General features: G+C 61.8%; 1 protein-coding gene across 1 annotated transcript in view; it reads left to right on the forward strand.

The window, feature by feature from the left end:
* OBSL1 (obscurin like cytoskeletal adaptor 1) overlaps nt 1-26,591 on the forward strand; it is a 58,123-nt gene that overhangs the window by 16,738 nt on the left and 14,794 nt on the right. The window contains exons 6-12 of the mRNA XM_084642721.1: nt 93-365; nt 9,421-9,696; nt 10,383-10,655; nt 15,480-15,755; nt 16,206-16,481; nt 19,643-19,918; nt 25,706-25,981. Of these exons, the coding sequence (XP_084498847.1) occupies nt 93-365; nt 9,421-9,696; nt 10,383-10,655; nt 15,480-15,755; nt 16,206-16,481; nt 19,643-19,918; nt 25,706-25,981 (1,926 nt within the window). The remainder of the gene's footprint in view (nt 1-92; nt 366-9,420; nt 9,697-10,382; nt 10,656-15,479; nt 15,756-16,205; nt 16,482-19,642; nt 19,919-25,705; nt 25,982-26,591) is intronic.

Consider the following 26,591-nt stretch of genomic DNA (forward strand, 5'->3'; position numbering starts at 1 on the left):
TCCTCCCCGTGCTGGGGAAATGGGCGGGCGGCTGGCTGTGAGTGACCCAGCCGGTAGCCGTTCTGCTGAGCCCATCCTGTCTCCCTGCCCAGAGCCGCCCGTGAGGATTGTCAGCTCTAACGAGGACGCCGCACACACCTACCTGGCCTCGGAGCGCGTGGTGCTGGCGTGCGAGCTGTCCCGTGCCGACGGCCCGGTGCAGTGGTACAAGGACGGGGTGGAGGTGGAGGAGGGCGACTGCCTACTCCTGGAGAGCGAGGGGCCCCATCGCAGGCTCGTCATCCCCTCGGCCCAGCCGCAGGACACGGGGGAGTTTGTGTGCGACGCGGGCGGCGACTCCGTCTTCTACAACATCACGGTGACAGGTCGGTGTCTGCTCCTCCCTGCCCCGGCTTCCCCCCGCTGAGCTGTCCCCCCTTTTCTTCACTGCTCCCGCCCCGCTCAAAGTGCCAGCAGCCCCCGTCATGGCCCAGGCCCCCCTCTGCTAGGTGTGGTACAAACACAGATCACAGGCAGTGCCTCCCAAAGGGGCTCACAGTCCGAGTGTGAGCCAGGAGACAGACGGACGGACAGGAGAACACACAGAAGCATGGGCAGCTTGATGGGCAGTGGCCACTGCTCACCGGCAGCCTACCGTCGTCACGTTGTTCGCAGGCCTCCCTGCAAAGGAGAGTTTGGAGGGGGTGTAATGAGGTCACCTTACGGCTCTTTCCAGGAGCGCTGCCCAGGCGGGAGGGGCAGCCGGGGCGGAAGCACAAAGGGGCTTGTTTGCACATGTAACCGGTGGGCCGTGGAGGCACCATGTGCCGATCGGAGGGAAGAGTTGACAGCCAGTGGGAGGTACGTGGGGAGAGGTCAGGAAGCGCCTTGGACGTGAGACAAGGAGCAACTTCCGTTTGGTGTGATGGAGAAGGAGGAGCCAGTGGGGAGAACCAAAGCAGGGGGAAATGGCCACAGTGACAGGCCAGGAAAATGACCATGGCAGCAGCAGCTGAGTGGGGCAGGATGCATTCGTCAGGGCCAGAGAGCAGGCTGTTGCAGTGGTAGAGAGACGAGAGGATGAGGCCTGGACACAAGGGTTAGCTGGGTGGGTGGGTAGGAAAGGCCATATTCTAGAGACGCTATCCAGGCCGAATCAGCCGGATTTGGCCACAGGTCTCTCCAGGGCCTCACATCCCAGCTAAGGCGAAGCCGATGCCTAGCTACGGGCCTGGATGCCTCCCACAGAGATGGAGAAGTAAGGCAGCCGGAGGGCTTGGGGCATGAAGAACCCATTGTAGCCATGTTGGATTCGAGCTGAGGGCTAGACATCCCCCAGGAGAGGTCAGATCCCACGCTGTGGAGATCTTAGTTTGGAGGGAAGAACTCAGCTGGGGAGTGGGAGTTGGGCTGTGAGCTGTCAGCACAGGAGGTGGGGTGGGAATTTGTCTTTGCAGATGAGATTACCCAGAGACATGATGGGGTGGGGGACCAAGGCCAGAGCCCTGTGGAACTCCCCCAGGAAGCTGGAGGGGGTGTGACACTTTTGGGGTTACCCAAGGTGACTCGCTACCCCCTGCTCACAGCGCGGGGGATCCTTGTCTGTGCCCACCAGGGGAAACTCGCCCCAAACGACTGCTGCTGGCTACATGAGCGCCCCCCTCCGGGCTCCGCGAGCCCCGCTCTTCCCTCTGCAGGCCAGCAATTGGCACCCGCAGCCCACGGCCCCCTGAGTGAGGCCTTGGGCAGCGCAGAGAACCTGTGGCTAAATCTCTGGAGATCATTACCCCCTGAGCTCGGCACAGGTCCTTCCAGCCTGTCTGTGCACCCCACTGCACACCCCCCCAATGCCCAGGCCTCAACTCCTGGCCCCCACAATGCACAGATTTGCTACCTCTGTGCAAGCAGGGCCCCCGTTCGCTAGCTCCCCTCCATTCAGCCCTCAGCACCCAGCACGTAGCCGGGGCTGCAGTAAAACCAAACAGGGGTTTTGACAAAGCTGCAGAGAGATTCAGACAGAAGCCAGGAGATGGGCTGGAAACACCTGGCTACAGACCAAACAAAAACACAACCTGCCATAGGCACCGACTCCATGGGTGCTCTGAGGCTGGAGCACCCACGGGGAAAAATGGCTGAGCATCCACTGGCAGCCCCCCTATCAGTGTGACGATGTGACGCAGCAGGGTGGGGGGAGTGTTGCCCTGGGAATGTGCCCTGGGGATGGGAGACCTGAGAGCCTGTCACCTGAGCCAGGAGGGGGAGGGGGAGGTGACACCTCTGCCCGGGAATGTGAACAGAGGCTGCAGGAGGGAGCCTGCGGAGGGGCGGGGTGGGGGGTGGCGGTGGTTTAGTTTCAGTTTGGGGCTGGGTGGAGGAACACAGGGAACCCCAGGGCTGGGGTCTAAGCTCCCTGCCCCCCAGAAGGACGTGACTGAGGGGTCCTGGGGGTACCCACAAGCTCTGTTGTGGACTGTGTTGCTGTTGTCCAATAAACCTTCTGTTTTACTGGCTGGCTGAGAGTCCCAGTGGATCCCAGGCAGAGGGGGGCAGGCCCCGGACTCCCCCACCCTCCGCGACAATCAGCACCTCCCCTCAGCACCTCCTGCTCGCTGGTGGGCCCTGCCAGTCAGCATCTCCCTCTCTCTCCCTGCACCTCCAGCCTGCCACGGTCAGCTGGAGGCTGGGGGGGGGGAGCAAGGACAAGGCATGCTCCGGAGACGGGGCAGGAAGAGGTGGGGTGGGACTTGGGGCAGAGGTGGGGGATCCAGCACCCCCCGCAAAGTCAGCGCCTGTGCAACCCGCAGTCCAGAGCTTGTACTACTTGTTAGAAAGTTGGAATTGTAAAAGGTTCAGAAAAGGGTGTCCCGGCGTCCCTGGGCGACGCTCTGGGGCTGCTCCCCACGAAGCCAGGCAGGACTCTGGGGAAGTCTCCTCTCGGGGAGCAGCCTGTCTGCAGGACACACAGCTCACCCGGCTTCCCCCTTCCTGGGTCTGACCTCAGAGCATTCAGCCTCCTCTGCCCCTCCGTGCGCTTCCCACAGCGAGTCCGCTCAGGCGGGGTCCTGGGGGGGCCAGAGGGTCCTGCCCCCCAACTTCGCAGTCAGACGGGACTCTCAGCCAGCCAGGGAAACAGAGGTTTATTAGACGACAGGGACATGGTCTAACACAGAGCTTGTAGGTGCAGAGAACAGGACCCCTCAGCTGGGTCCATTTTGGGGGGCAGTGAGCCAGACAACCCCGTCTGCCCTTCACTCCTCGTCCCCAGCCAGCCCCAAACTGAAACTCCCTCTAGCCCCCCCTCCTCTGGGCTTTGTCCCTTTCCTGGGCCAGGAGGGCACCAGATTCCTTTGTTCTCCAACCCTTCAGTTCTCACTTTGCAGGGCGGAAGGGCCCAGGCCATCAGTGGCCAGGAAACAGGGTGTCGGCCATTGTCTGTGTCCAGACCCCTGCACACACCTGCCCTCTAGGGCTCTGCAATGATCATACACCCTTATCCCTCCCCCTAGATACTTAAGAACTGCACAGGGGAAACTGAGGCACCCCCACAATGTTCAGAGGAAACATTAAGAACAGTCCCACTTCATCACATTTCTCCCCCCTTCGAGATTGAACTGAGCGGGGTCACTTTAGCCAGTAACCTGGTGAAATTCGAAGCCACCAGGGTTCCCATGGATGCCCCAGCATCTCTCCCATTCCTTGGTAGGAGTTACTCCAGGCCCTTCCAGTTTCACGCCCTCCCTTAGGTCGGGTGTGGTCGATAGCACTCGCAGGCCGCATGTGGGAAGGTTTATGCGGCCCGTGCCCTTTGGCCACCCCAAAACCCAAGGGGGTCAAACTGGGATTGGGTCTTCTCCCCAACAAGCTGGCGAAACACAGCCACTTGGTTATAGGATTGTTTAACTTTCTTAACCGCTTTCACTTCATCTGAGACCTTCTCAAAGCTCTCCACACTGGGTCTTTCAACAGGACAGTCAGTGGATCCATTCACAACAGAAAATTTCTGGCCATTAGGAACTGAAACTTTCTTGATTAAAAAGAAAAGGAGGACTTGTGGCACCTTAGAGACTAGCCAATTTATTTGAGCATAAGCTTTCGGGAGCTACAGCTCACTGCATTCCATTGAATGCATCCGATGAAGTGAGCTGTAGCTCACGAAAGCTCATGCTCAAATAAATTGGTTAGTCTCTAAGGTCCCACAAGTCCTCCTTTTCTTTTTGCGAATACAGACTAACACGGCTGTTACTCTGAAACCTTTCTTGATGAAATCACTTTCACACCCTTCAGTTGCCATAAACTGCTTGCAAAGACTCCATGAGGATTCCCTTCCCTAGGGCTTTTCTATGCAACAATTTACTCCTCACAGAAATTCTGCCCTTACCCTCTTCACCTAGGGCTTGCTCTAGAGGAACACTTTCCTGAGCAACAACAGACTCTTTCTGGGTCTCCCTTACATCCAGAATTACCTCTGGCCCATCCGGCGGATTCCTACACAATCCCCTTTCAGGCAAACTGTCTGACTTCCTAGATAAAAGGTTAGAAACATTCTCCTTTCCTTTGCCACACACAAGCTCAGGAATCTTTTCACACCCTCAGTAGGTAACACAATCAAATCATCTTCACGCTCTCCTTGTGCCCTGGCTAGGATCTCACCCTGATTAGTCAGAGTTGCGACACCCTTTCCCAACAACACACTAGCAACAGGCAAAATACAAGCACCAGAATTGCCTGGGCTCTGGGATTTTACATAGACACTAACTGGATGCAACCTAGTTACAGGGCCATTCTCCTGAGCAGACACAAACTTAGGGCCATTCCCTTCCTGGGCTTTAGCTGAATCCAGAACCAGCTCTGAGACAACTGCACGACCCTCAACCATCACAGGCTGAAAGGCCCTTTCTGTCTGCTCCGCAGACCAAGAAGAGCCGGACACACTTTCTCCTTTCCCAGACACACAGCTTGGGATCTCATTCCCCTGGTCCCAGCACACAAGGCTGGTCACAGACAACTGCTTGGAGACTAGGGTAGCTCCCTCCATGGGCAAGTCAATACCCCTGACAGACACAGACACATTTCCTTCACTGTCCCAATTCTCCACACAGGTATAGAGGTTGGGGTCGGGAGTGGGAGCCTGTCTACCTCCCCACCCATCTGGCTGATGGAGTCTATGGCCTTGGGACCCAGCAAGGGAGCTAGACACCGGGTCTTTTCCGCAGGGTCGCCCTGGTTCAAATCTCCAGCCTGCTCAAAGGCAGTGAGGTGGGCATCCACATCCCCCCCCTCCTTAACCAGGGGCAACAATTTAGTCTTGAGGTTCCCTGCGGAACTGGCCCCCCGGGGTCTATCCCCACTCACCCCGGGGAGGTCCCCTAGGCCTCTCCGCTCCCCCACCGCCAGTTCATGCTGCTGCTGCTTCTGCAGCTCTTTCTCGGGCTCTCGCTGTCTCTCACAGTCCTCTTGCTCTCTCGGACTCAGCTCCAATCCCGTCCGTCTCGATCCCCCGATGGGGAACCCGATTGTGAAGACCCTCGTCTGGTTGGGGACAGGAGTCTTGGGGGTGCCTGGCTCCCACTCCAGCTGCTCCCAGATCCTGCTATAGCCCCATTTGGGGTCAGGAATCTGTCCCTTAGAGCGGTCATCCTCCTCCAGCTGCACGATGAACTGTGCTTTAGTGAACTTTCCAATGCTCAACCCTCTCTTTCTGCACAGGGCTACAATGTCCTTCTTCAGGAGACGGTGACAGGCCATCACTCCGCTCTTCCCAAGTTGTTGTGGACTCACAGGCCTGTGTGCTCTCAGCTCCCCAGGGTCACCAGGGAGAACCCTTAGTGTGCCAGCCCTTCTCGAGGTCACCCCCTCTTTGCCAGGGTTGAGCTGCAGACTCCTCCGCTCCTGGGACTGCTCACTGCAATCCCCAGGGGAACCCTGTTACTGCAAAAGTCCTTCTTTCTGGTCACACACTCCCAGGGGTTAACCGCCCCCTGAAACCGTCTCTCTCTGACTCTTCAGCACACCTGGTCCGCGTCAATCCCCCTTCATTTTACTGCTCCCCAGTCACTTACTGCAGGAAGCGCCATCTGCAGGGTGCAGTACATCCCACTTCTACCACCAGTTGTCACGGAGTCCCTGGGCGATGCTCTGGAACTGCTCCCCATGAAGCCAGTCAGGACTCTGGGGCAGTCGCCTTCCTGTGAGCAGCCTGTCTGCAGGACACACAGCTCACCCGGCTTCCACCTTCCTGGGCCTGACCTTGGAGCATTCAGCATCCTCTGCCCCTCTGTGCGCTTCCCCCAGCGAGTCTGCTCAGCCAGGGCTCCTGGGGAAGCTAGAGGGTCCTGCCCCCCAACTTCACAGTCAGACATGACTCTCAGCCAGCTAGTAACACAGAAGGTTTATTAGACGACAGGAACATGGTCTAACACAGAGCTTGTAGGTGCAGAGAACCGGACCCCTCAGCTGGGTCCATTTTGGGGGGCAGTGAGCCAGACAGCCATGTCTGCCCTTCACTCCATGTTTCCAACCAGCCCCAAACAGAAACTCCCTCCAGCCCCCCCTCCTCTGGGCTTTGTCCCTTTCCCAGGCCAGGAGGTCACCAGATTCCTTTGTTCTCCAACCCTTTAGCTCTCACCTTGCAGGGGGGGAAGGGCCAGGCCATCAGTGGCCAGGAAACAGGGTGTCGGCCATTCTCTGTGTCCAGACCCCTGCACACACCGGCCCTCTAGGGCTCTGCAAGGATCATACACCCTTACCCCACCCCCTAGATACTTAAGAACTGCCTAGGGGAAACTGAGGCACCCCCACACTATTCAGAGGAAACATTAAGAACAGTCCCGCTTCGTCACAGAAGGCAACAAAAATTATTAGCAGTGTGGAATGGCTGCCTTATGAGGAGAGATTAATAAGACTGGGACTTTTCAGCTTGGAAAAGAGATGACTAAGGGGCGGATATGAGTGAGGTCTATAAAATCATGACTGGTGTGGAGAAAGTCAATAAGGAAGTGTTATTTACTCCTCCTAACAGAAGAACTAGGGGTCACCCAATGAAAGTACCAGGCAGCAGATTTAAAGAAACAAAAGGAAGTATTTCTTCACACACTGCACAGTCAACCTGTGGAACTCCTTGCCAGAGGATGTTGTGAAGGCCAAGATTATAACAGAGTTCAAAAAAGAACTAGATACGTTCATGGAGGACAGGTCCATCAATGGCTTTTAGCCAAGATGGGCAGGGATGGTGTCCCTAGCCTCTGTTTGCCAGAAGCTGGGAATGGGCAACAGGGGATGGATCACTGGGCAATTCCCTGTTCTGTTCATTCCCTCTGGGGCACCGGCATTGGCCACTGTCAGAAGACAGGATACTGGGCTAGATGGACCATTCGTCTGACCCAGTATGGCTGTTCTTATGTTGTTAAGCTCCTTTCCTGTCTGAGAAGGTGTTTCTCACCCACTGGCCCATCTGGCCAGTGCTGGGCCAGTCCAGAGAGCTGGGGTCCACACTTTTCATGAGACTCTCCCGCTGGCAGAGCATACAATCTCATGCCTTCTTTCTCCTGATGGCCCCCCTGTTCCAGGTCTTTTTCTTGGGCTCTTTAGTGCTGTGTTGAGGCCCAAGTCCCCACCTTGTCTGGCCTGTAAACTCTTGGCTGGGCTGGGGGGAAGGGTGTCAATTGTGCTCACTCGGAGCTCTGAGAACCTCCCCGCCCCGGCACTGTCTGGCCTTCAGCAGCTTTGGAACACAATCGTCTGCGGTACATATCTCTGGAAATACTTTTGTGATGGATCAGGGAGTGGGGAGGATTGACCTGGGGATGCTGCGGTGGAGTTTTACTGGGATTGTCAGCATTGGGGATGGGATAGCAGGGGAGGGCTTCACTGGAGGGATGATACCTGAGCCTGTAACCTGAGCACAGGAAGGGGGTTGGGGCGAGGTGACACCTTTGGTCCGGGAAGCTGGACAAAGGCTGGAGGAGGAGCCGGGGGGAGGCTGGGGGAGACAGCTGGAGGGGGTTGGAGTTTGGAAGGAGACTGGGAAAACAGAGGGAGCCCCAGGGCTGGGACTAAGCTCCCTGCCCCCGAGATGGACATGACTGAGGGGGTCCTGTTGTCTGTACCTACAAGCTCTGATTTGGACTGTGTTCCTGTCGTCTAATAAACCTTCCGTTTTACTGGCTGGCTGAGAGTCACAGTGGATCGCAGGAAGTGAGGGGTGCAGGGCTCTGACTCCCCCACACTCTTTGACAACTTTCCATCCATCCACCCCACAATAGCTGTGGCTGCCAGCAAGGTCTTAGCCCGTCTGGACATGTCCCTGGGCACAGACTCAGAACTGTGCAATGCCCGGCTGTTGCCTGGGTCTGGAGGCTCCTCTGAAGGAGCGATTTAAGGGGGAGTAAGGGACCCAGAGAGGCCAGAATCAGGGAAGCCAAGAGGAGGAGCATGGCCAGTTGCGTGAAGGCGGCTGACAGACCGGGGAGGATGAAGATGGAGTGCTGGCCCTGAGCCTTGGTTAGAAGGGGTCACTGGCGATTTGAGCAAGAGCAGTTTCTGTGGCATGCCGGGGGCTGGCGGGTCCAGGAGGGAGCAGGAGGAGAGGAACTCCAGCCAGTGTGTGCAGGGAGCTTGGGGAGGAAGGGAGATGGGGCGATAGTCGGAGAGGCAAGTGGGGCAGGGTAGCTGTGATTGGCACTTCGTGTTGTGAGGGGAAGAGCCAGAGGAGAGTGAGAAACGGAGGGAGGAGGGGGGTTCAGGGAGACCAGGAGATGGGATTGGATGGGGTCCTGGGAACAAGTGGAGGGGCTAGAGGAGCAGAGCAGAGACTCTGTATGACTGGGGAGGAGGGGGGAGAGTTGTGGGAGGGGCAGGCGAGCTGAGGGGAGGGGGAAGGGCAGGTCACATTTCACCAACTTTCTCTTGGCAGAAATTGACAAGATCCTCTGGTCGCATGGCGAATGCTTCTCTCCAGGCTCCCCCCAGGTCACTGCCCCCTTCTGCTCTGCAGCCTCCCAGACACCCTGCAACCCCTGCTAATACACAGCTGCTGGGAGGATCCTCACCTATCTCCTCACTCTTCAGCCCCCTCCCTCCCGGCCTCCCTGCCCCGCTCTGCCCCCTCCCTCCTGGCTCGCCCACATGCCCCTTCCCCAGTTCCCTGCTTTCTGCCCCCCATTCCAGCCGGTCTGTCAGACCACCACCTCCTCTCCCCCGTTCACCCCGGGACTGCTGCCTGGGAGTCCTGTGGGCCCAGCCCTTGGCTGCTTGTCCCCCCCAGCCTGGGAGTGCAGCCTGCAGGCCGTTAGTGTGTGTAGCAATGTCACCCCAGCCCGGTGCTCCTACAGCCTGCGGCTGTGAGCTCCGTGGGGCTGGGACCGCAGCCTCCTCTGGGCTTCAAAATAGCCCTACCTCTGAGGGTGCTGCCGCACTGGTGTGATAAAGAACCTGCTCTCTCAGCCCCGCAGGTGCGCATCGCCCCGGTGCCCGAGGCCCAGCGCCTCCGGGAGCTCCTGGCAGGGCTGCCCCTGCTCCTGGAGTGTGAGGTCTCCGCGCCCGACGCCCCTGTGCGGTGGCTCAAGGACGGGGAGGCTGTGCCCGCGGACGACGTCGTCGCCTTGCAGGCAGAGGGCTGCGCCAGGAGGCTGTGTATCCGCTCTGCCCGCCCCTCGGATGCCGGGACATACACGTGTGACGTGGGCGAGGATGCGCTGAGCTTCACAGTGACCGTGACTGGTGAGCTGGGGGCTGGGCGACGGTCCCCTCCCCAGGAGCAGGGTGAATGCCCACAGGCAGTGCTGGGGGGGCCGAAGCCTTACACTCAGACAGGAAGCTGGGTCTCTGCCCTGAGGTGCTGCCTGGCCTGGTGGTCAGTTACTCTGTGGGTCTGATCCTGTACCCAGCGCTGCCATTGCCTGGACCCCAGCTAGGGCAGCAGGCATGGCACAGGGGGCTTGCCAGTGAAGCGTCTGGGCTTGACGGTGCATTACCAGAGCTGGCAGTTGTCAGCCCCAGCAGGGCCTGGGCTCTGACTCCCGGTCCCCTGTGAGGGCAGCGGGGGACCAGCCTGCTGCCCAGCTCTGCCTTGAAGCTAAATGAAGACCCTCAGAGTCCTGAGCCCTGGCTCTCTCTGCCACGGGGGTGGCTTCAGGGAGCTGGGCCCTAGTGGAGGGAAGCAGCAGCTCCCTCCAGACATGGAGAATGCAAACGACTCTGCAGCTCCATCTAAAGCAGAATGAGCCACATCCCCGCCTGATGAGGGATGGTCAGTCCAGGCTCTGCATCGCCCCACATAGCTACCCCCAGGATCACTTCCTCACCCTCTTCCTGGGCATCCTGCCTTGGAGGATGGGCGGGGTGGCTGGATGTGAGTGACCCAGGCGGCATCCTCTCTGCTGAGCCTGTCCTGTCTCCCTGCCCAGAGCCGCCCGTGAGGATCGTCAGCTCTAACGAGGACGCCGCACACACCTACCTGGCCTCGGAGCGCGTGGTGCTGGCGTGCGAGCTGTCCCGTGCCGACGGCCCGGTGCAGTGGTACAAGGACGGGGTGGAGGTGGAGGAGGGCGACTGCCTACTCCTGGAGAGCGAGGGGCCCCATCGCAGGCTCGTCATCCCCTCGGCCCGGCCGCAGGACACGGGGGAGTTTGTGTGCGACGCGGGCGGCGACTCCGTCTTCTACAACATCACGGTGACAGGTGGGTGATGTCCCCTGGCCTCCCGGCGGGTGGGTCAGCAGCGCTCCCCCGTTACCCCAGCTGGCAGGTCAGTGACAGCCCCGGTCCCCTGGGGGGAGATGACAGGTGGGAAGGGCTCTCACCAGCACCCAGCCCCTGGCCCTCAGGGACAGCCCTGCGCCCCGTCAGCGCCTGGACTCTGGCCGTGAGGGGAGAGCCCTGCGCCCCGTCAATGCCCGGCCCCTGGCCGTGAGGGGAGAGCCCTGCGCCCCGTCAATGCCCGGCCCCTGGCCGTGAGGGGAGAGCCCTGCGCCCCGTCAGCGCCCGGTCCCTGGCCGTGAGGGGAGAGCCCTGCGCCCCGTCAGCGCCCGGCCCCTGGCCGTGAGGGGAGAGCCCTGCGCCCAGTCAGCGCCCGGCCCCTGGCCGTGAGGGGAGAGCCCTGCGCCCCGTCAATGCCCGGCCCCTGGCCGTGAGGGGAGAGCCCTGCGCCCCGTCAGCGCCCGGCCCCTGGCCCTCAGGGAGAGCCTTGCACCCCATCAGTACCCGGCCCCTGGCCATGAGGAGAGAGCCCTGCGCCCCGTCAGCGCCCAGCCCCTGGCCGTGAGGGGAGAGCCCTGCGCCCCGTCAACGCCCGGCCCCTGGCCGTGAGGGGAGAGCCCTGCTCTCCGTCAGCGCCCGGTCCCTGGCCGTGAGGGGAGAGCCTTGCGCCCCGTCAGCGCCCGGCCACTGGTCCTCAGGGGAGAGCCCTGCGCCCCGTGAGCGCCCGGCCCCTGGCCGTGAGGGGAGAGCCCTGCGCCCCGTCAGCACCCGGCCCCTGGCCGTGAGGGGAGAGCCCTGCGCCCCGTCAGCACCCGGCCCCTGGCCATGAGGGGAGAGCCCTGCGCCCCGTCAGCGCCCGGCCCCTTGCCCTGAGGGCAGAGCCCTGCGCCCCGTCAGCGCCCGGCCCCTGGCCGTGAGGGGAGAGCCCTGCGCCCCGTCAGCGCCCGGCCCCTGGCCGTGAGGGGAGAGCCCTGCGCCCCGTCAGCGCCCGGCCCCTTGCCCTGAGGGCAGAGCCCTGCGCCCCGTCAACGCCCGGCCCCTGGCCGTGAGGGGAGAGCCCTGCGCCCCGTCAGCGCCCGGCCCCTGGCCGTGAGGGGAGAGCCCTGCGTCCCGTCAGCGCCCGGCCCCTTGCCCTGAGGGCAGAGCCCTGCGCCCCGTCAACGCCCGGCCCCTGGCCGTGAGGGGAGAGCCCTGCGCCCCGTCAGCGCCCGGCCCCTGGCCGTGAGGGGAGAGCCCTGCGCCCCATCAGCGCCCGGCCCCTGGCCGTGAGGGGAGAGCCCTGCGCCCCGTCAACGCCCGGCCCCTGGCCGTGAGGGGAGAGCCCTGCTCTCCGTCAGCGCCCGGCCCCTGGCCGTGAGGGGAGAGCCTTGCGCCCCGTCAGCGCCCGGCCACTGGTCCTCAGGGGAGAGCCCTGCGCCCCGTCAGCGCCCGGCCCCTGGCCGTGAGGGGAGAGCCCTGCGCCCCGTCAGCACCCGGCCCCTGGTCGTGAGGGGAGAGCCCTGCGCCCCGTCAGCGCCCGGCCCCTGGCCGTGAGGGGAGAGCCCTGCGCCCCATCAGCGCCCGGCCCCTGGCCGTGAGGGGAGAGCCCTGCGCCCCGTCAACGCCCGGCCCCTGGCCCTCAGGGAGAGCCCTGCGCCCCGTCAGCACCCGGCCCCTGGCCCTCAGGGAGAGCCCTGCGTCCCGTCAGCACCCGGCCCCTGGCCGTGAGGGGAGAGCCCTGCGCCCCGTCAGCGCCCGGCCCCTGGGCATGAGGGGAGAGCCCTGCGCCCCGTCAGCGCCCGGCCCCTGGGCGTGAGGGGAGAGCACTGCGCCCCGTGAGCGCCCGGCCCCTGGGCATGAGGGGAGAGCCCTGCGCCCCGTCAGCGCCCGGCCCCTGGCCGTGAGGAGAGAGCCCTGTGCCCCGTGAGCGCCCGGCCCCTGGGCATGAGGGGAGAGCCCAGCGCCCCGTCAGCACCTGGCCCCTGGCCGTGAGGGGAGAGCCCAGCGCCCCGTCAGCACCCGGCTCCTGTCCGTCAGGGGAGAGCCCTGCGCCCCGTCAGCGCCCGGCCCCTGGCCGTGAGGAGAGAGCCCTGTGCCCCGTGAGCGCCCGGCCCCTGGGCATGAGGGGAGAGCCCAGCGCCCCGTCAGCACCTGGCCCCTGGCCGTGAGGGGAGAGCCCTGCGTCCCGTCAGCACCCGGCTCCTGTCCGTCAGGGGAGAGCCCTGCGTCCCGTCAGCGCCCGGCTCCTGTCCGTGAGGGGAGAGCCCTGCGTCCCGTCAGCGCCCGGCCCCTGGCCGTGAGGAGAGAGCCCTGCGCCCCGTCAGCGCCCGGCCCCTTGCCCTGAGGGCAGAGCCCTGCGCCCCGTCAGCGCCCGGTCCCTGGCCGTGAGGGGAGAGCCCTGCGCCCCGTCAGCGCCCGGCCCCTGGCCGTGAGGGGAGAGCCCTGCGCCCCGTCAGCGCCCGGCCCCTGGCCGTGAGGGGAGAGCCCTGCGCCCCGTCAGCGCCCGGCCCCTGGCCGTGAGGGGAGAGCCCTGTGCCCCGTCAGCGCCCGGCCCCTGGCCGTGAGGGGAGAGCCCTGTGCCCCGTCAGCGCCCAGCCCCTGGCCGTGAGGGGAGAGCCCTGCGCCCCGTCAGCGCCCGGTCCCTGGCCGTGAGGGGAGAGCCCTGCGCCCCGTCAGTGCCCGGCCCCTGGCCGTGACGGGAGAGCCCTGCGCCCCGTGAGCGCCCGGCTCCTGGCCGTGACGGGAGAGCCCTGCGCCCCGTCAACGCCCGGCCCCTGGCCGTGAGGGGAGAGCCCTGTGCCCCGTCAGCACCCGGCCCCTGGCCGTGAGGGGAGAGCCCTGCGCCCCGTCAGCGCCCGGCCCCTGGCCGTGAGGGGAGAGCCCTGCGCCCCGTCAGCGCCCGGCCCCTGGCCGTGAGGGGAGAGCCCTGCGCCCCGTCAGCGCCCGGCCCCTGGGCATGAGGGGAGAGCCCTGCGCCCCGTCAGCGCCCGGCCCCTGGCCGTGAGGGGAGAGCCCTGCGCCCCGTCAGCGCCCGGCCCCTGGCCCTGAGGGGAGAGCCCTGCACCCCGTCAGCGCCCGGCCCCTGGCCGTGAGGGGAGAGCCCTGCGCCCCGTCAGCGCCCGGCCCCTGGCCGTGAGGGGAGAGCCCTGCGCCCCGTCAGCGCCCGGCCCCTGGGCATGAGGGGAGAGCCCTGCGCCCCGTCAGCGCCCGGCCCCTGGCCGTGAGGGGAGAGCCCTGCGCCCCGTCAGCGCCCGGCCCCTGGCCGTGAGGGGAGAGCCCTGCACCCCGTCAGCGCCCGGCCCCTGGCCGTGAGGGGAGAGCCCTGCGCCCCGTCAGCGCCCGGCCCCTGGCCGTGAGGGGAGAGCCCTGCGCTCTGTCAGCACCCGGCCCCTGGCCGTGAGGGGAGAGCCCTGCGCCCCGTCAGCACCCGGCCCCTGGCCGTGAGGGGAGAGCCCTGCACCCCGTCAGCGCCCGGCCCCTGGCCGTGAGGGGAGAGCCCTGCGCCCCGTCAGCGCCCGGCCCCTGGCCGTGAGGGGAGAGCCCTGCGCCCCGTCAGCGCCCGGCCCCTGGGCATGAGGGGAGAGCCCTGCGCCCCGTCAGCGCCCGGCCCCTGGCCGTGAGGGGAGAGCCCTGCGCCCCGTCAGCGCCCGGCCCCTGGCCGTGAGGGGAGAGCCCTGCACCCCGTCAGCGCCCGGCCCCTGGCCGTGAGGGGAGAGCCCTGCGCCCCGTCAGCGCCCGGCCCCTGGCCGTGAGGGGAGAGCCCTGCGCTCTGTCAGCACCCGGCCCCTGGCCGTGAGGGGAGAGCCCTGCGCCCCGTCAGCGCCCGGCCCCTGGCCGTGAGGGGAGAGCCCTGCGCCCCGTCAGCGCCCGGCCCCTGGCCGTGAGGGGAGAGCCCTGCGCTCTGTCAGCACCTGGCCCCTGGCCGTGAGGGGAGAGCCCTGCGCCCCGTCAGCGCCCGGCCCCTGGCCGTGAGGGGAGAGCCCTGCGCCCCGTCAGCGCCCGGCCCCTGGCCGTGAGGGGAGAGCCCTGCGCCCCGTCAGCGCCCGGCCCCTGGCCGTGAGGGGAGAGCCCTGCGCTCTGTCAGCACCCGGCCCCTGGCCGTGAGGGGAGAGCCCTGCGCCCCGTCAGCGCCCGGCCCCTGGCCGTGAGGGGAGAGCCCTGCGCCCCGTCAGCGCCCGGCCCCTGGCCGTGAGGGGAGAGCCCTGCGCCCCGTCAGCGCCCGGCCCCTGGCCGTGAGGGGAGAGCCCTGCGCTCTGTCAGCACCCGGCCCCTGGCCGTGAGGGGAGAGCCCTGTGCCCCGTCAGCGCCCGGCCCCTGGCCGTGAGGGGAGAGCCCTGCGCTCTGTCAGCACCCGGCCCCTGGCCGTGAGGGGAGAGCCCTGCGCTCTGTCAGCACCCGGCCCCTGGCCGTGAGGGGAGAGCCCTGCGCCTCATCAGCGCCCGGACCCTGCCCCTCAGTGAGAGCCCTGCGTCCCGTCAGTGCCCAGCCCACAATGGCCCTGGAAGAACTGGGGTCTGGGTCTGACAGAGGCTGTAACCCCTGTGCTCCGTGGGCAGCTGCTTCCCTACATGTAGCACAAGGCTGGCAGAGACTTTTCCTAACGACCATCAGGCTGCAGCCCCAGCACCCAGCCATATCTCCCAGAGCACCGGGGAGCCCAGGCCTCCTGATGGACACGGGCAGTGGCTGGGGGTCTCGCTAGAGCAGAGTGGGGCCCATGGGAGCAGGCAGGCTGGGGTTAGGTAAAGCAGACCCCCTGCCCTGCAGCGGGTAGAGATTGGGTCTCCCTGAGCCCATCATGTCCCTTCCGTTCGATGTGCCCGACAGAGCCCCCCGTGAGGATCCTGCACCCCCAGGAGCGCTCCCTGGAGCTGCGGGCTCTGGTGCTGCAGCGCCTGGAGCTGAGGTGTGAGCTGTCTAGTGCAGATGCCCAGGTGTGCTGGTTCAAGGACGGGCTGGAGGTGGATGAGACAGAGAACCTGCTGCTGCGGGCAGAGGGGGCCCAGCGCTGGCTGATTGTCCCACAGGCCCGGGCCGAGGATGCCGGCGAGTACATCTGTGAGACAAGGGACGAGTCTGTCTCCTTTGACATCAGGGTGTCAGGTGAGCGTGGGGGGCCAGGTAACGTGGGGCACAGCTTCCTCATCTCTGTGACATCTGCTCTGTGACTGTCCTCGATAAACTGAGCAAAGCTCTTCCCCTGCTCCGGATCCATCTCCCTCTCTCGGCTGCACTTGATGTCTCCTGGGTTCCCGCTCTGCTTATGGTCACGGAGTAGCTGGGGAGAGTGGCCCATACGTTTGCCAGTGGTGAGTTTCTGCTGTGCCGCTCCGTGTCATACACGTGCCCCGAGGCACAGCCATACGCGCTGTGTCTCCTCAGTCCCCAGGAGCCATCCCGTGATCTGCTCCCTCCAGCTCTTACACCCACCATTGCTCTGTCGTGGCGTGAAAGGAGAAAATGGCTGTGCCGGACATTGATTCAAACCAACAGGGCAGGGTGGGGCAGCATTGTCCCCTCGCTGCCTGGGCCAGCGCTGCCCTCTCCTTTCAGAGCCCCCGGTGAAGATCCTGCAGCCACGGCGAGCTCCCCCGACCCTGAAGGCTGTCCTGGGGGAGACGGTGACTCTGGCCTGCGAGCTCTCGCGCGGGAACATGCCAGTGCAGTGGGTTAAGGATGGCACCAGGCTGGAGGCTGGTGGCAGCCTGATCCTGGAGGAGGAGGGTGCCCATCGGCGGCTGGTCATCCCTGCAGCTGGAGTGGAGCATTCTGGGAAGTACGTCTGCGATGCGGCTGATGACACCAGGACGTTTACTGTCCAAGTGTGTGGTGAGTGAGAGGCTGGGGAGAGCCCAGAGACCTGAGTAGCTGCTTGGGGGTGGGCTGGTGACTGGCCCCAGGGAGCAGGGCAGTGCTGCGGGAAGCGAGTTTCCAGCAGCATGAGTTGGGCCTAGAACTGGCCCCTGGGTGGGGGCATTGGCACTGAAGGAGGTGCCTGATGTGACGAAGCGGGACTGTTCTTAATGTTTCCTCTGAATCGTGTGGGAATGCCTCAGTTTCCCCTAGGCAGTTCTTAAGCCTCTAGGGGGTGGGATAAGGGTGTATGATCATTGCAGAGCCCTAGAGGGCAGGTGTGTGCAGGGGTCTGGACACAGACAATGGCCGACACCCTGTTTCCTGGCCACTGATGGCCTGGGCCCTTCCGCCCTGCAAAGTGAGAGCTAAAGGGTTGGAGAACAAAGGAATCCGGTGCCCTCCTGGCCTGGGAAAGGGACAAAGCCCAGAGGAGGGGCTGGAGGGTGATGCAGTTTGGAGCTGGCTGGAGACATGGAGTGAAGGGCAGACGGGGTTGTCTGGCTCACTGCCCCCCCAAAATGGACCCAGCTGAGGGATCCTGTTCTCTGCACCTGCAAGCTCTGTTTTAGACCATGTTCCTGTCGTCTAATAAACCCTTCTGTTTTACTGGCTGGCTGAGAGTCACGTCTGACTGCGGAGTTGGGGGGCAGGACCCTCTGGCTTCCCCAGGACCCCGCCTGGGCGTACTCGCTGAGGGAAGCGCACAGAGGGGCAGAGGAGGCTGAATGCTCCGAGGTCAGACCCAGGAAGGTGGAAGCCGGGTGAGGTGTGTGTCCTGCAGACACTCTGCTCCCAGAGAGGAGACTTCCCCAGAGTCCTGACTGGCTTCATGGGGAGCAGATCCAGAGCATCGCCCGGGGACTCCGTGACACCTTTGCAGCCAGATTCAGGCTATCAAGTGGTGTCCCCACAACCCTCTCTTGTCCCAGGCCGAGTCTGTTGCCCCCGCCTCACGCTGCCCCCTGAGAACCAGACTCGAGTCCCATGCGCAGGCCTGGGCATGCCTGTCGCTGCCTGTGTGGCAGCCGCATGCACCGGGGCACTGGTGTTCATGTGGGCTCTGCCCGTCTGCTCTGTTTCCAATGGCTAGTGTGTCCAGGGACAGTTGCTGCATCTGTGCACTCAGGCTCAGGGCTTGTGCCCCGGCATAGGCCCCACTGGGAGCGCTTGGAGAGCCATGGTGAGTCTGTGGGGGGTCAGCAATGGGGTGGGGAAGGTGTCACGGACCCACAGGATGGGGGCCATGGCCCCCGCGTGGGGACAGGCTCTAGGAGGCCCCGTCAGTGGGCCATGCCCCCGAGGGGTCTCACTCTGCCTCCAGGGGAAGCCACGCGGCTTAACTGCCTCCTGGGGCTGGACCTCTGGGCAACAAGTCCCACGGAGACAGACCCTGAGAGAGAGGTGTACCATGTATGGCGGAGTCAGGTCCGATGCTCTGGAACTGCTTTGTACGAAGCCAGCAGGACCCTCCGGGCACGCTGCTGTTCAGGGCAAGGAGCCTCTTCGGCTAAGGCCTTCCTGGGACTGACCTTGGAGCAGTCAGCATCCCTGTTCACACCGTACACTTCCCCTTGGCGGGTCCACCTGGATGGGACCCCTGGAGAAGCCAGAGGGCCCTGCCCCCCAACTCCGCAGTCAGACGTGACTCTCAGCCAGCCGGTGAAACAGACGGATTATTAGTCAACAGGAGCACAGCGTAGAGCAGATCTTGTTAGCACAGGAATCAGTGACTTTCAGGCAAGTCCATCTTGGGGGGGACCCAGGCTGGATGCCCTGGACTCCCCACTCTCTGAGTCCTGCATAGCAGACTGCCCAGCTTCCAGCAACCTGACCTCAGACACACCCATCGCCCTCCTGATCTTTGTCTTGCTTCCCAGACAAAGTGTCATCTGGTCGTACCCCCTCCTCGGTCTCAGGTTATGAAGGGCATCGTCCATTGCTTATGTGCAGGCGGCTGGAGCCACCTCACCTGTCCCCAAGGACACATACCCTTATTCCCACCACCTAGGCATTGGTGCAGTATGCAGGGAAACTGAGGCACACAGTATTCATGCAAAACAGTAAGACTCACATAGGCTCACGTACAACATAATAAGGAGGAAAAATCCACAGTGTCACACCATCTTAGGGGTCAACGCCCGCTCCGCCAGCATCTGCAGGGACACGCATCCAGTGCGGGCCGACAGCTGGGTTACTAGTCACCTGGATCCAGCACAGGGAGACCTTGGGGAGCCCAAAGCCCCATCCCTCTGTCACTCCAACTGACCTCCTCAGTCAGACTCCCCAGTGTACCCGCCACTACTTCCTGCATCCAACACAACTCCCCCCCCACCCCCCAGCCCTTTGTTCCCAAGCTGAGGGATGCGGCTCAGCCCCCTGCCCAGTGGTGGGGAGTGCAGATCTCTCTGAGTCATTGGTTGCTAGGCATCCGTGTCTGGGCAGTTGGATTTGCCATTGTCTTCTCCAGAGCTCCATTGATGTGGGACCTCAGGCCCCAGACAACTGGGAGCCCTTCACACCTGTCTCTTCCCCTGCTCCCAATAGGTAACAATGCAGCATATAGGGGAAACTGAGGCAGACACAGACTTGATAAAAATAGTACAGACAATTGCCACTTGGGCACAGCAGGCCAGTGGTGCAGTGCCCAATTTGCCAGAGCCCTGGCAGCTGAGCTGGTTGTCTCCTCCCAACCGGGAACCGAGGGGTGTGACATGAAACAGGCTAATTGCAGGCCCCTTCTGTCAGGATGCTCAGGGACCAGTTGTGCCCACCGTGGTCCCGGGGGGCCTGTGCTCAGAGCGGGCCGAGTCCTGGGCTTGTGTTGGAGTTTCCAGGCTGGAGTGGAGCAGGTCCCCTCTAATCTGGTGCCCGTCTCTGACAGTGAACAGCCCCAGGCACTTCTGGGGAAGGTACAACAACCCTGCCATGGGGGATGGGCCCAGGGGAATCTCCTTCTTATCCCCTACACTGGCGCGGGAAGGTTCAGTGCCCTTGTATATTGTGCAGTATCATGGGGGCTCTTGTCACTGTTGTGCATGCAAATATTGAACCCTTCTGATGCCTCCGTGAAACCTTGTGGCAGGGAGTTCCATAGGCTGGTTAATCCTACCTGCTGTTTGTCTTGGTTCTGCCAGACCCTCCCGTGACGATCCTGGGGCGGGGTGAGCTGCAGACCCACCGCCGCTGCCTGGCCGCGGAGGACCTGGTGCTGGAGGTGACGCTCTCCCATGCCCATGGAGAGGTGAAGTGGTACAAGGATGGTGAGAAGTTGCAGGACACGGGGCGCGTGCGTCTGGAGGAGGACGGGGCACGGCGTGCACTGGTCATTCTGGGCATGGAGAGCAAGGACGCAGGGGAGTATCTGTGTGACAGCCACGACGACAGCCTCATCTTCTGTGTCACCGTGGAAGGTACGGCTGAGCTGGCCCCACACCTGCTGGCCTGCCGCCGACTTCCCGTCCGGCGGGTGGGTGAGGGCCCTGCCTGGCATTGGGGAGCAATGCAGGAGCCGGGAAGCCCCTCTGGAGGGACAGGCCCTTTGCTGCTGGGCCACACAGAATGAGGGTGTGAGGAGCCTTATTCAATGGACTAATGGTCTGCGAAGGGGGTGCGTAGGGCGATAGGAAGGTGGGTGATGACACCACATGACTTAGGCTAGTTAAAATCAGAGGGGACTGAGGAAGGACAGAGGGCCCAGCCTGAGGGGAGGGGGCAGAGGGCCCAGCCAGGTGGGGGGGACGGGGCAGAGGGCCCAGCCAGGTGTGGGGTGGGGGCAGAGGGCCCAGCCAGGCAGGGAAGCGGGCTGCAGTGGGGGCAGGTGAAGTTCAGTGTGGGCAATGCAGGACACACCCACTGGAAGGACAGGTTTCAGAGTAACAGCCCTGTTAGTCTGTATCCGCAAAAAGAAAAGGAGGACTTGTGGCACCTTAGAGACTAACCAATTTATTTGAGCATGAGCTTTCGTGAGCTACAGCTCACTTAATCGGATGCATTCAGTGGAAAATACAGTGGGGAGATTTAAATACACAGAGAACATGAAGCAATGGGTGTTACCGTACACACTGTAAGGAGAGGTTTCAGAGTAACAGCCGTGTTAGTCGGTATTCGCAAAAAGAAAAGGAGGACTTGTGGCACCTTAGAGACTAACCAATTTATTAGAGCATAAGCTTTCGTGAGCTCACTTCCTCAGATGCATATCGTGGAAACTGCAGCAGGCTTTATATATACACAGAGAATATGAAACAATACCTATTCCCACCCCACTGTCCTGCTGGTAATAGCTTATCTAAAGTGATTTCCAGCACAAATCCAGGTTTTCTCACCCTCCACCCCCCCACACAAATTCACTCTCCTGCTGGTGATAGCCCATCCAAAGTGACAACTCTTTACACAATGTGCATGACAATCAAGCTGGGCTATTTCCTGCATAAATCCAGGTTCTCACATCCCCCCCACCCCCATACACACACAAACTCACTCTCCTGCTGGTAATAGCTCATCCAAACTGACCACTCTTCAAGTTAAAATCCAAGTTAAACCAGAACATCTGGGGGGGGGTAGGAAAAAACAAGAGGAAACAGGCTACCTTGCATAATGACTGTCCTGTAGTAGGTAACTTCTGGGAACTCTTCTGGCTCTATCAATCTGTTTCTTTACTTCTGCAGGTGGGTATTGTAGTTGTAAGAAAGCTTGACAGAGATCTTGTAGGTGTTTGTCTCTGTCTGAGGGGTTGGAGCAAATGCGGTTGTATCGCAGAGCTTGGCTGTAGACGATGGATCGTGTAGCCCCCAACTAAAACCCCTCCAACGCATTATTAAGGATCTACAACCTATCCTAAAGGATGACCCAACACTCTCACAAATCTTGGGAGACAGGCCAGTCCTTGCCTACAGACAGCCCCGCAACCTGAAGCAAATACTCACCAACAACCACATACCACACAACAGAACCACTAACCCAGGAACTTATCCTTGCAACAAAGCCCGTTGCCAACTGTGCCCACATATCTATTCAGGGGACACCATCACAGGGCCTAATAACATCAGCCACACTATCAGAGGCTCGTTCACCTGCACATCCACCAATGTGATATATGCCATCATGTGCCAGCAATGCCCCTCTGCCATGTACATTGGTCAAACTGGACAGTCTCTACGTAAAAGAATAAATGGACACAAATCAGATGTCAAGAATTATAACATTCATAAACCAGTCGGAGAACACTTCAATCTCTCTGGTCACGCGATCACAGACATGAAGGTCGCTATCTTAAAACAAAAAAACTTCAAATCCAGACTCCAGCGAGAAACTGCTGAATTGGAATTCATTTGCAAATTGGATACTATTAATTTAGGCTTAAATAGAGACTTGGAGTGGCTAAGTCATTATGCAAGGTAGCCTGTTTCCTCTTGTTTTTTCCTACCCCCCCCAGATGTTCTGGTTTAACTTGGATTTTAACTTGAAGAGTGGTCAGTTTGGATGAGCTATTACCAGCAGGAGAGTGAGTTTGTGTGTGTATGGGGGTGGGGGGGATGTGAGAACCTGGATTTATGCAGGAAATAGCCCAGCTTGATTGTCATGCACATTGTGTAAAGAGTTGTCACTTTGGATGGGCTATCACCAGCAGGAGAGTGAATTTGTGTGGGGGGGTGGAGGGTGAGAAAACCTGGATTTGTGCTGGAAATCACTTTAGATAAGCTATTACCAGCAGGACAGTGGGGTGGGAATAGGTATTGTTTCATATTCTCTGTGTATATATAAAGCCTGCTGCAGTTTCCACGATATGCATCTGAGGAAGTGAGCTGTAGCTCACGAAAGCTTATGCTCTAATAAATTGGTTAGTCTCTAAGGTACTGTAAGGAGAGTGATCAGGAAAGGTGAGCTATTACCAGCAGGAGGGAGGGGGGAGAGGAAGAAAACCTTTTGTAGTGATAATCAAGGTGGGCCATTTGGAAATGGCTCACCTTGATTATCACTACAAAGGTTCCCCCCCCATCCGCTCTCCTGCTGGTAATAGCTCATCTTAAGTGATCACTCTCCTTACAGTGTGTATGGTAACACCCATTGTTTCATGTTCTCTGTGTATATAAATCTCCCCACTGTATTTTCCACTGAATGCATCCGATAAAGTAAGCTGTAGCTCACGAAAGCTCATGCTCAAATAAATTGGTTAGTCTCTAAGGTGCCACAAGTCCTCCTTTTCTTTCCACTGGAAGGAGTAATCTGGACCCTCACGCTCTGCCCTGGCCTCTGAACTCCCTGTGACCCCTCAGGGGAGAGCCCTGGGCAGCCCCACGCACACCTGATGCATGGCCATGGGCCAAGAGTATCGGAGCTGCAGCCGCGCAGGGCTGGAGAGTGCATGGACAGCATCTGCTGCGATCGCACTGGGAGGCCGAGCCTGGGGTGCAGTTCCAGGCTGTGGTCTCCCAGCTTTAGAAGGGGTCTGGTGGGGTCCCGGGTGGGGGAAGGGGCCTGGGTGAGCTTCCGTATAAAGAGACTGCAGAGGCTGGGGCAGTTTGGTTTAGAGGAGACCCATACCAGAGGCTGATGAGGTGTGTCTCTATGAGCGGCACAGAGAGGGGGATTGGGCGTGGCTGGTTGCCCCTCCCTTAACAGCAGAACATGGGGTGCTCAGTGTAATGGGAAGGCAGTATATTTAATAGCGGCATCAGGAAATGCTGTTGTATTTTAGACAATGCACACGTAACCTGTGGAACTCCCTGCCACATGGTATCCTTGAGGCCAAGAGGTCAGTGGAATTCAAAGAGCAATAGTGTTCTCATGGATCCTGGGAACATCCAGTTATATGAGCTATAATAGCCCTGAAAGGGCTGTCAGCCCCCGCGACCCATCCTAGCCCTAGAGCAGAGGTGGGTGAACTACGGCCATTTTAATCAGTTTTAATCTGTCAGCCGTTTTAATCCGGCCCTTGAGCTCCCACTCGGGAGCAGGGTCTGGGGCTTGCCCCGCTCTGGCTTTCCAGCCAGGGAGCAGGGTCGGGGGCTGCTCCACATGGCTCCTGGAAGCAGCGACATGGCCCTCCTCAGGCTCCTACGCATAGGGGCAGCCAGGGGACTCTGCTCTGCACGCTGCCCCCACCCCAAGCACTGCTCCTGAAGCTCCCACTGGCCGGGAACCACGTAGGAGCCGGAGAAGGGACATGCGGCTGCTTTCTGGAGCTGCTCGAGGGAAGCTTGTACCCCTGAGCTTCCCTCTGTGCCCCAACCCCCTGCCCCAGCCCTGACCCCCCTCCTGCCCTCTGAACCCCTCGATCCCAGCCCGGAGCACCCTCCTGCACCCCAAACCCCTCATCCCCAGCCTCACCCCAGAGCCCGCACCCCCAGCCAGTGCCTGCACCCCTTCCCGCACCGCAACCCCCTGCCCCAGCCCGGATTCCCCCCCCCGCCCTCCAAACCCCTCGGTCCCAGCCTGGATCATCCTCCTACACCCCAAACTCCTCATCCCCAACCAGAGCCCCCACCCCCAATTTTGTGAGCATTCATGGCCTGCCACACAATTTCTATGCCCAGATGTGGCCCTCGGGCCAAAGCGTTTGCCCCACCCCTGCCCTAAGGGCTGGAGGTGGGGAGAGAATCTCACTCCAGGCTGGTTATTCCAGGCCAAGCCACTAGAGGGCTACGGGGCAAGTGCTGTCAGCCCAGGACCTCTGGGCAGGGGGACGCTGGGAGGTCACAAACGTGGGGGATGGGGGGTTATAGGCAGCCCTGGTGTGGAGGGGATGGGGGGTTATAGGCTGGTGTGGCTGTGTGTGGGGTGTTGATAGGCAGCCCTGGTGTGGGGCGGGATGGGGGTCATAGGCAGCCCTGGTGTGGGGCGGGATGGGGGTCATAGGCAGCCCTGGTGTGGGGCGGGATGGGGGGTTATATAGGCAGCCTTGGGGGGTATTTGGGAGGATATAGGCAGCCCTGTGTGGGACAGTTATAGGAAACCTCTCTTCCAGCTGTGCCCCAGTGAAATATTCAGGGGAAGGTCTCTCCCAGCTGAGACATCCCCCTGCAGCCCCTGGAGAAGCCCCTCTCCCCGTGCCCCGGAGTGGGGCTCTGACCCCAGCCTGCTGTCTCAGCCACGGCTGGGATTGTCCCGGGTACCTTCTGGAGCGGAGTGGGGGAGCTCAGCTGAGGCAGGGGGTGTTGTCACGGAGTCCCCGGGCGATGCTCGGGAATTGCTCCCTACGAAGCCAGGCAGGGCTCTGGGGAAGTCTCCTCTCGGGGAGCAGCCTGTCTGCAGGACACACAGCTCCCCCGGCTCCACCTTCCTGGGTCTGACCTCGGAGCCTTCAGCCTCCTCTGCCCCTCCGTGTGCTTCCCACAGCGAGTCTGCTCAGGTGAGGCTCCTGAGGAAGCCAGAGGGTCCTGCCCCCAACTCCGCAGTCACACCTGACTCTCAGCCAGCCAGTAAAACAGAAGGTTTATTAGACGACAGGAACATGGTCTAACACAGAGCTTGCAGGTACAGAGAACAGGACCCCTCAGCTGGGTCCATTTTTGGGGGCAGTGAGCCAGACAACCACGTCTGCCCTTCACTCCTCATCCCCAGCCAGCCCCCAACTGACTCCCCCTCTCTCCACTCCCTCCTCCTCTGGGCTTTGTCCCTTTCCCGGGCCAGGACATCACCCGATTCCTTTGTTCTCCATCCCTTTAGCTATCAACTTGCAGGGGGGAACGGGCCCAGGCCATCAGTTGCCAGGAGACAGAGTGTCGGCCATTTAGGTACACTGGCCCTTTGCTTTTCAACAATTACACCCTTATCCCACCACCTAGAGACTTAAGAAATGCTTAGGGGAAACTGAGGCACCCCTACAGTATTCAGAGGAAACATTAAGAACAGTCCCCCTTCGTCAAAGGTGTGCCTCCCCACCAGCTGGAACTTGACCAGAGTCTCTCCCTGGCCTGTCTGGAGTCTGTGGCTGTTACTTCCGTCTGTCAGTTGCCTGTTGTACAGTCTGCCTGTTTGTGTCAGTTGGCCCCTCCACAGCACAGCTGGTACGTCTGGTGGTCCAGGCAGTGCTGTCTGTCAGGCTGTCTGGCATGCTGTCTGTGTGCCAGCCTGCCCAGCATGCACGCAGTGGGTCGCTCTGGCTGCTGCGCGCCATACTCTGTGGGACGTGAGGCACACCCTGCCCCGAGCCTGGCCTCTGCCCCATGCAGTGATGCTGCCTCTCTCTGACTCCCCAGAGCCCCCTGTGTGCATTGTGAGGAGCAAGCGGGTCCGCAAGCAGCAGCGCCTGGTGGCCGGTGATGACTTGGTGGTGGCCTGCGAGGTGTCTCGGCCCAGCGCTGCCGTCCGCTGGCTCAGGGACGGCCAGGAGCTGGTGGCCAGCGAACGAGTCCGGATCGAGGACCGGGGATCTTTCAGGCAGCTGACCATCCTCGGGGCCCGGCCCAGCGACTCTGGCTCCTATGTTTGTGACGCTGTCAGTGACCGAATGGTGACGGCCGTGGTGGTGGCAGGTGAGCTGGCAGGGGGCATTGCACATGTCAGCTAGGTGGGCTGGGCGGACGAGGAGCAGAGCCGGGACGCTGTCGGTCCCAGCCAGGCTGGGGGCCTGTCAGCTCTCACTGGCTAGGTGCGCCTTGTCTTACGGGGCCTGGGCTTTGGGAGCCCCGGCCCCATGGCAAATGTCCCCCCCATGCCTCCCCTCGCTGTTGATTCGGAGGCTCCCCATACAAACGGAAGGGGGACTCTGGGGATCAGCCCGTGGGGTGGGGGAACGGGGAGAGCTCCGCCTTCACTGTTCAGGGTTTGCGGGAGCCATGCACAGGTCCCAACCGCTTGCTCCCAGCAGCCAGAGGAGCAAGGCGGCCCCCTTAGAGCAGCAGGAGCCTTGCGGGGGCTGGTTACATTTCACCGTGGCCGGCTCCCAGGTGCCCCTCCTGGTGCTGCCAGGGGCTGAGCTGCGCGTTTATCAGCCGGGGTAAAGGGCTGTGCGTGAGGTGTCCCTGCTCCCTGGGGCGGGGCTGGGGCTGAAGACACTGTCCTGGCCTCTGATGGAGGCTGAGCCCTGGCAGTGCAGGAGGGGCTGCGGGGCTGCCCCAATCCCTGCCAGCGGGCACATGGGAG

Source organism: Lepidochelys olivacea, assembly GCF_965140295.1.
Source record: "Lepidochelys olivacea isolate rLepOli2 genome assembly, chromosome: 11".
NCBI classification, from domain to species: domain Eukaryota; kingdom Metazoa; phylum Chordata; order Testudines; family Cheloniidae; genus Lepidochelys; species Lepidochelys olivacea.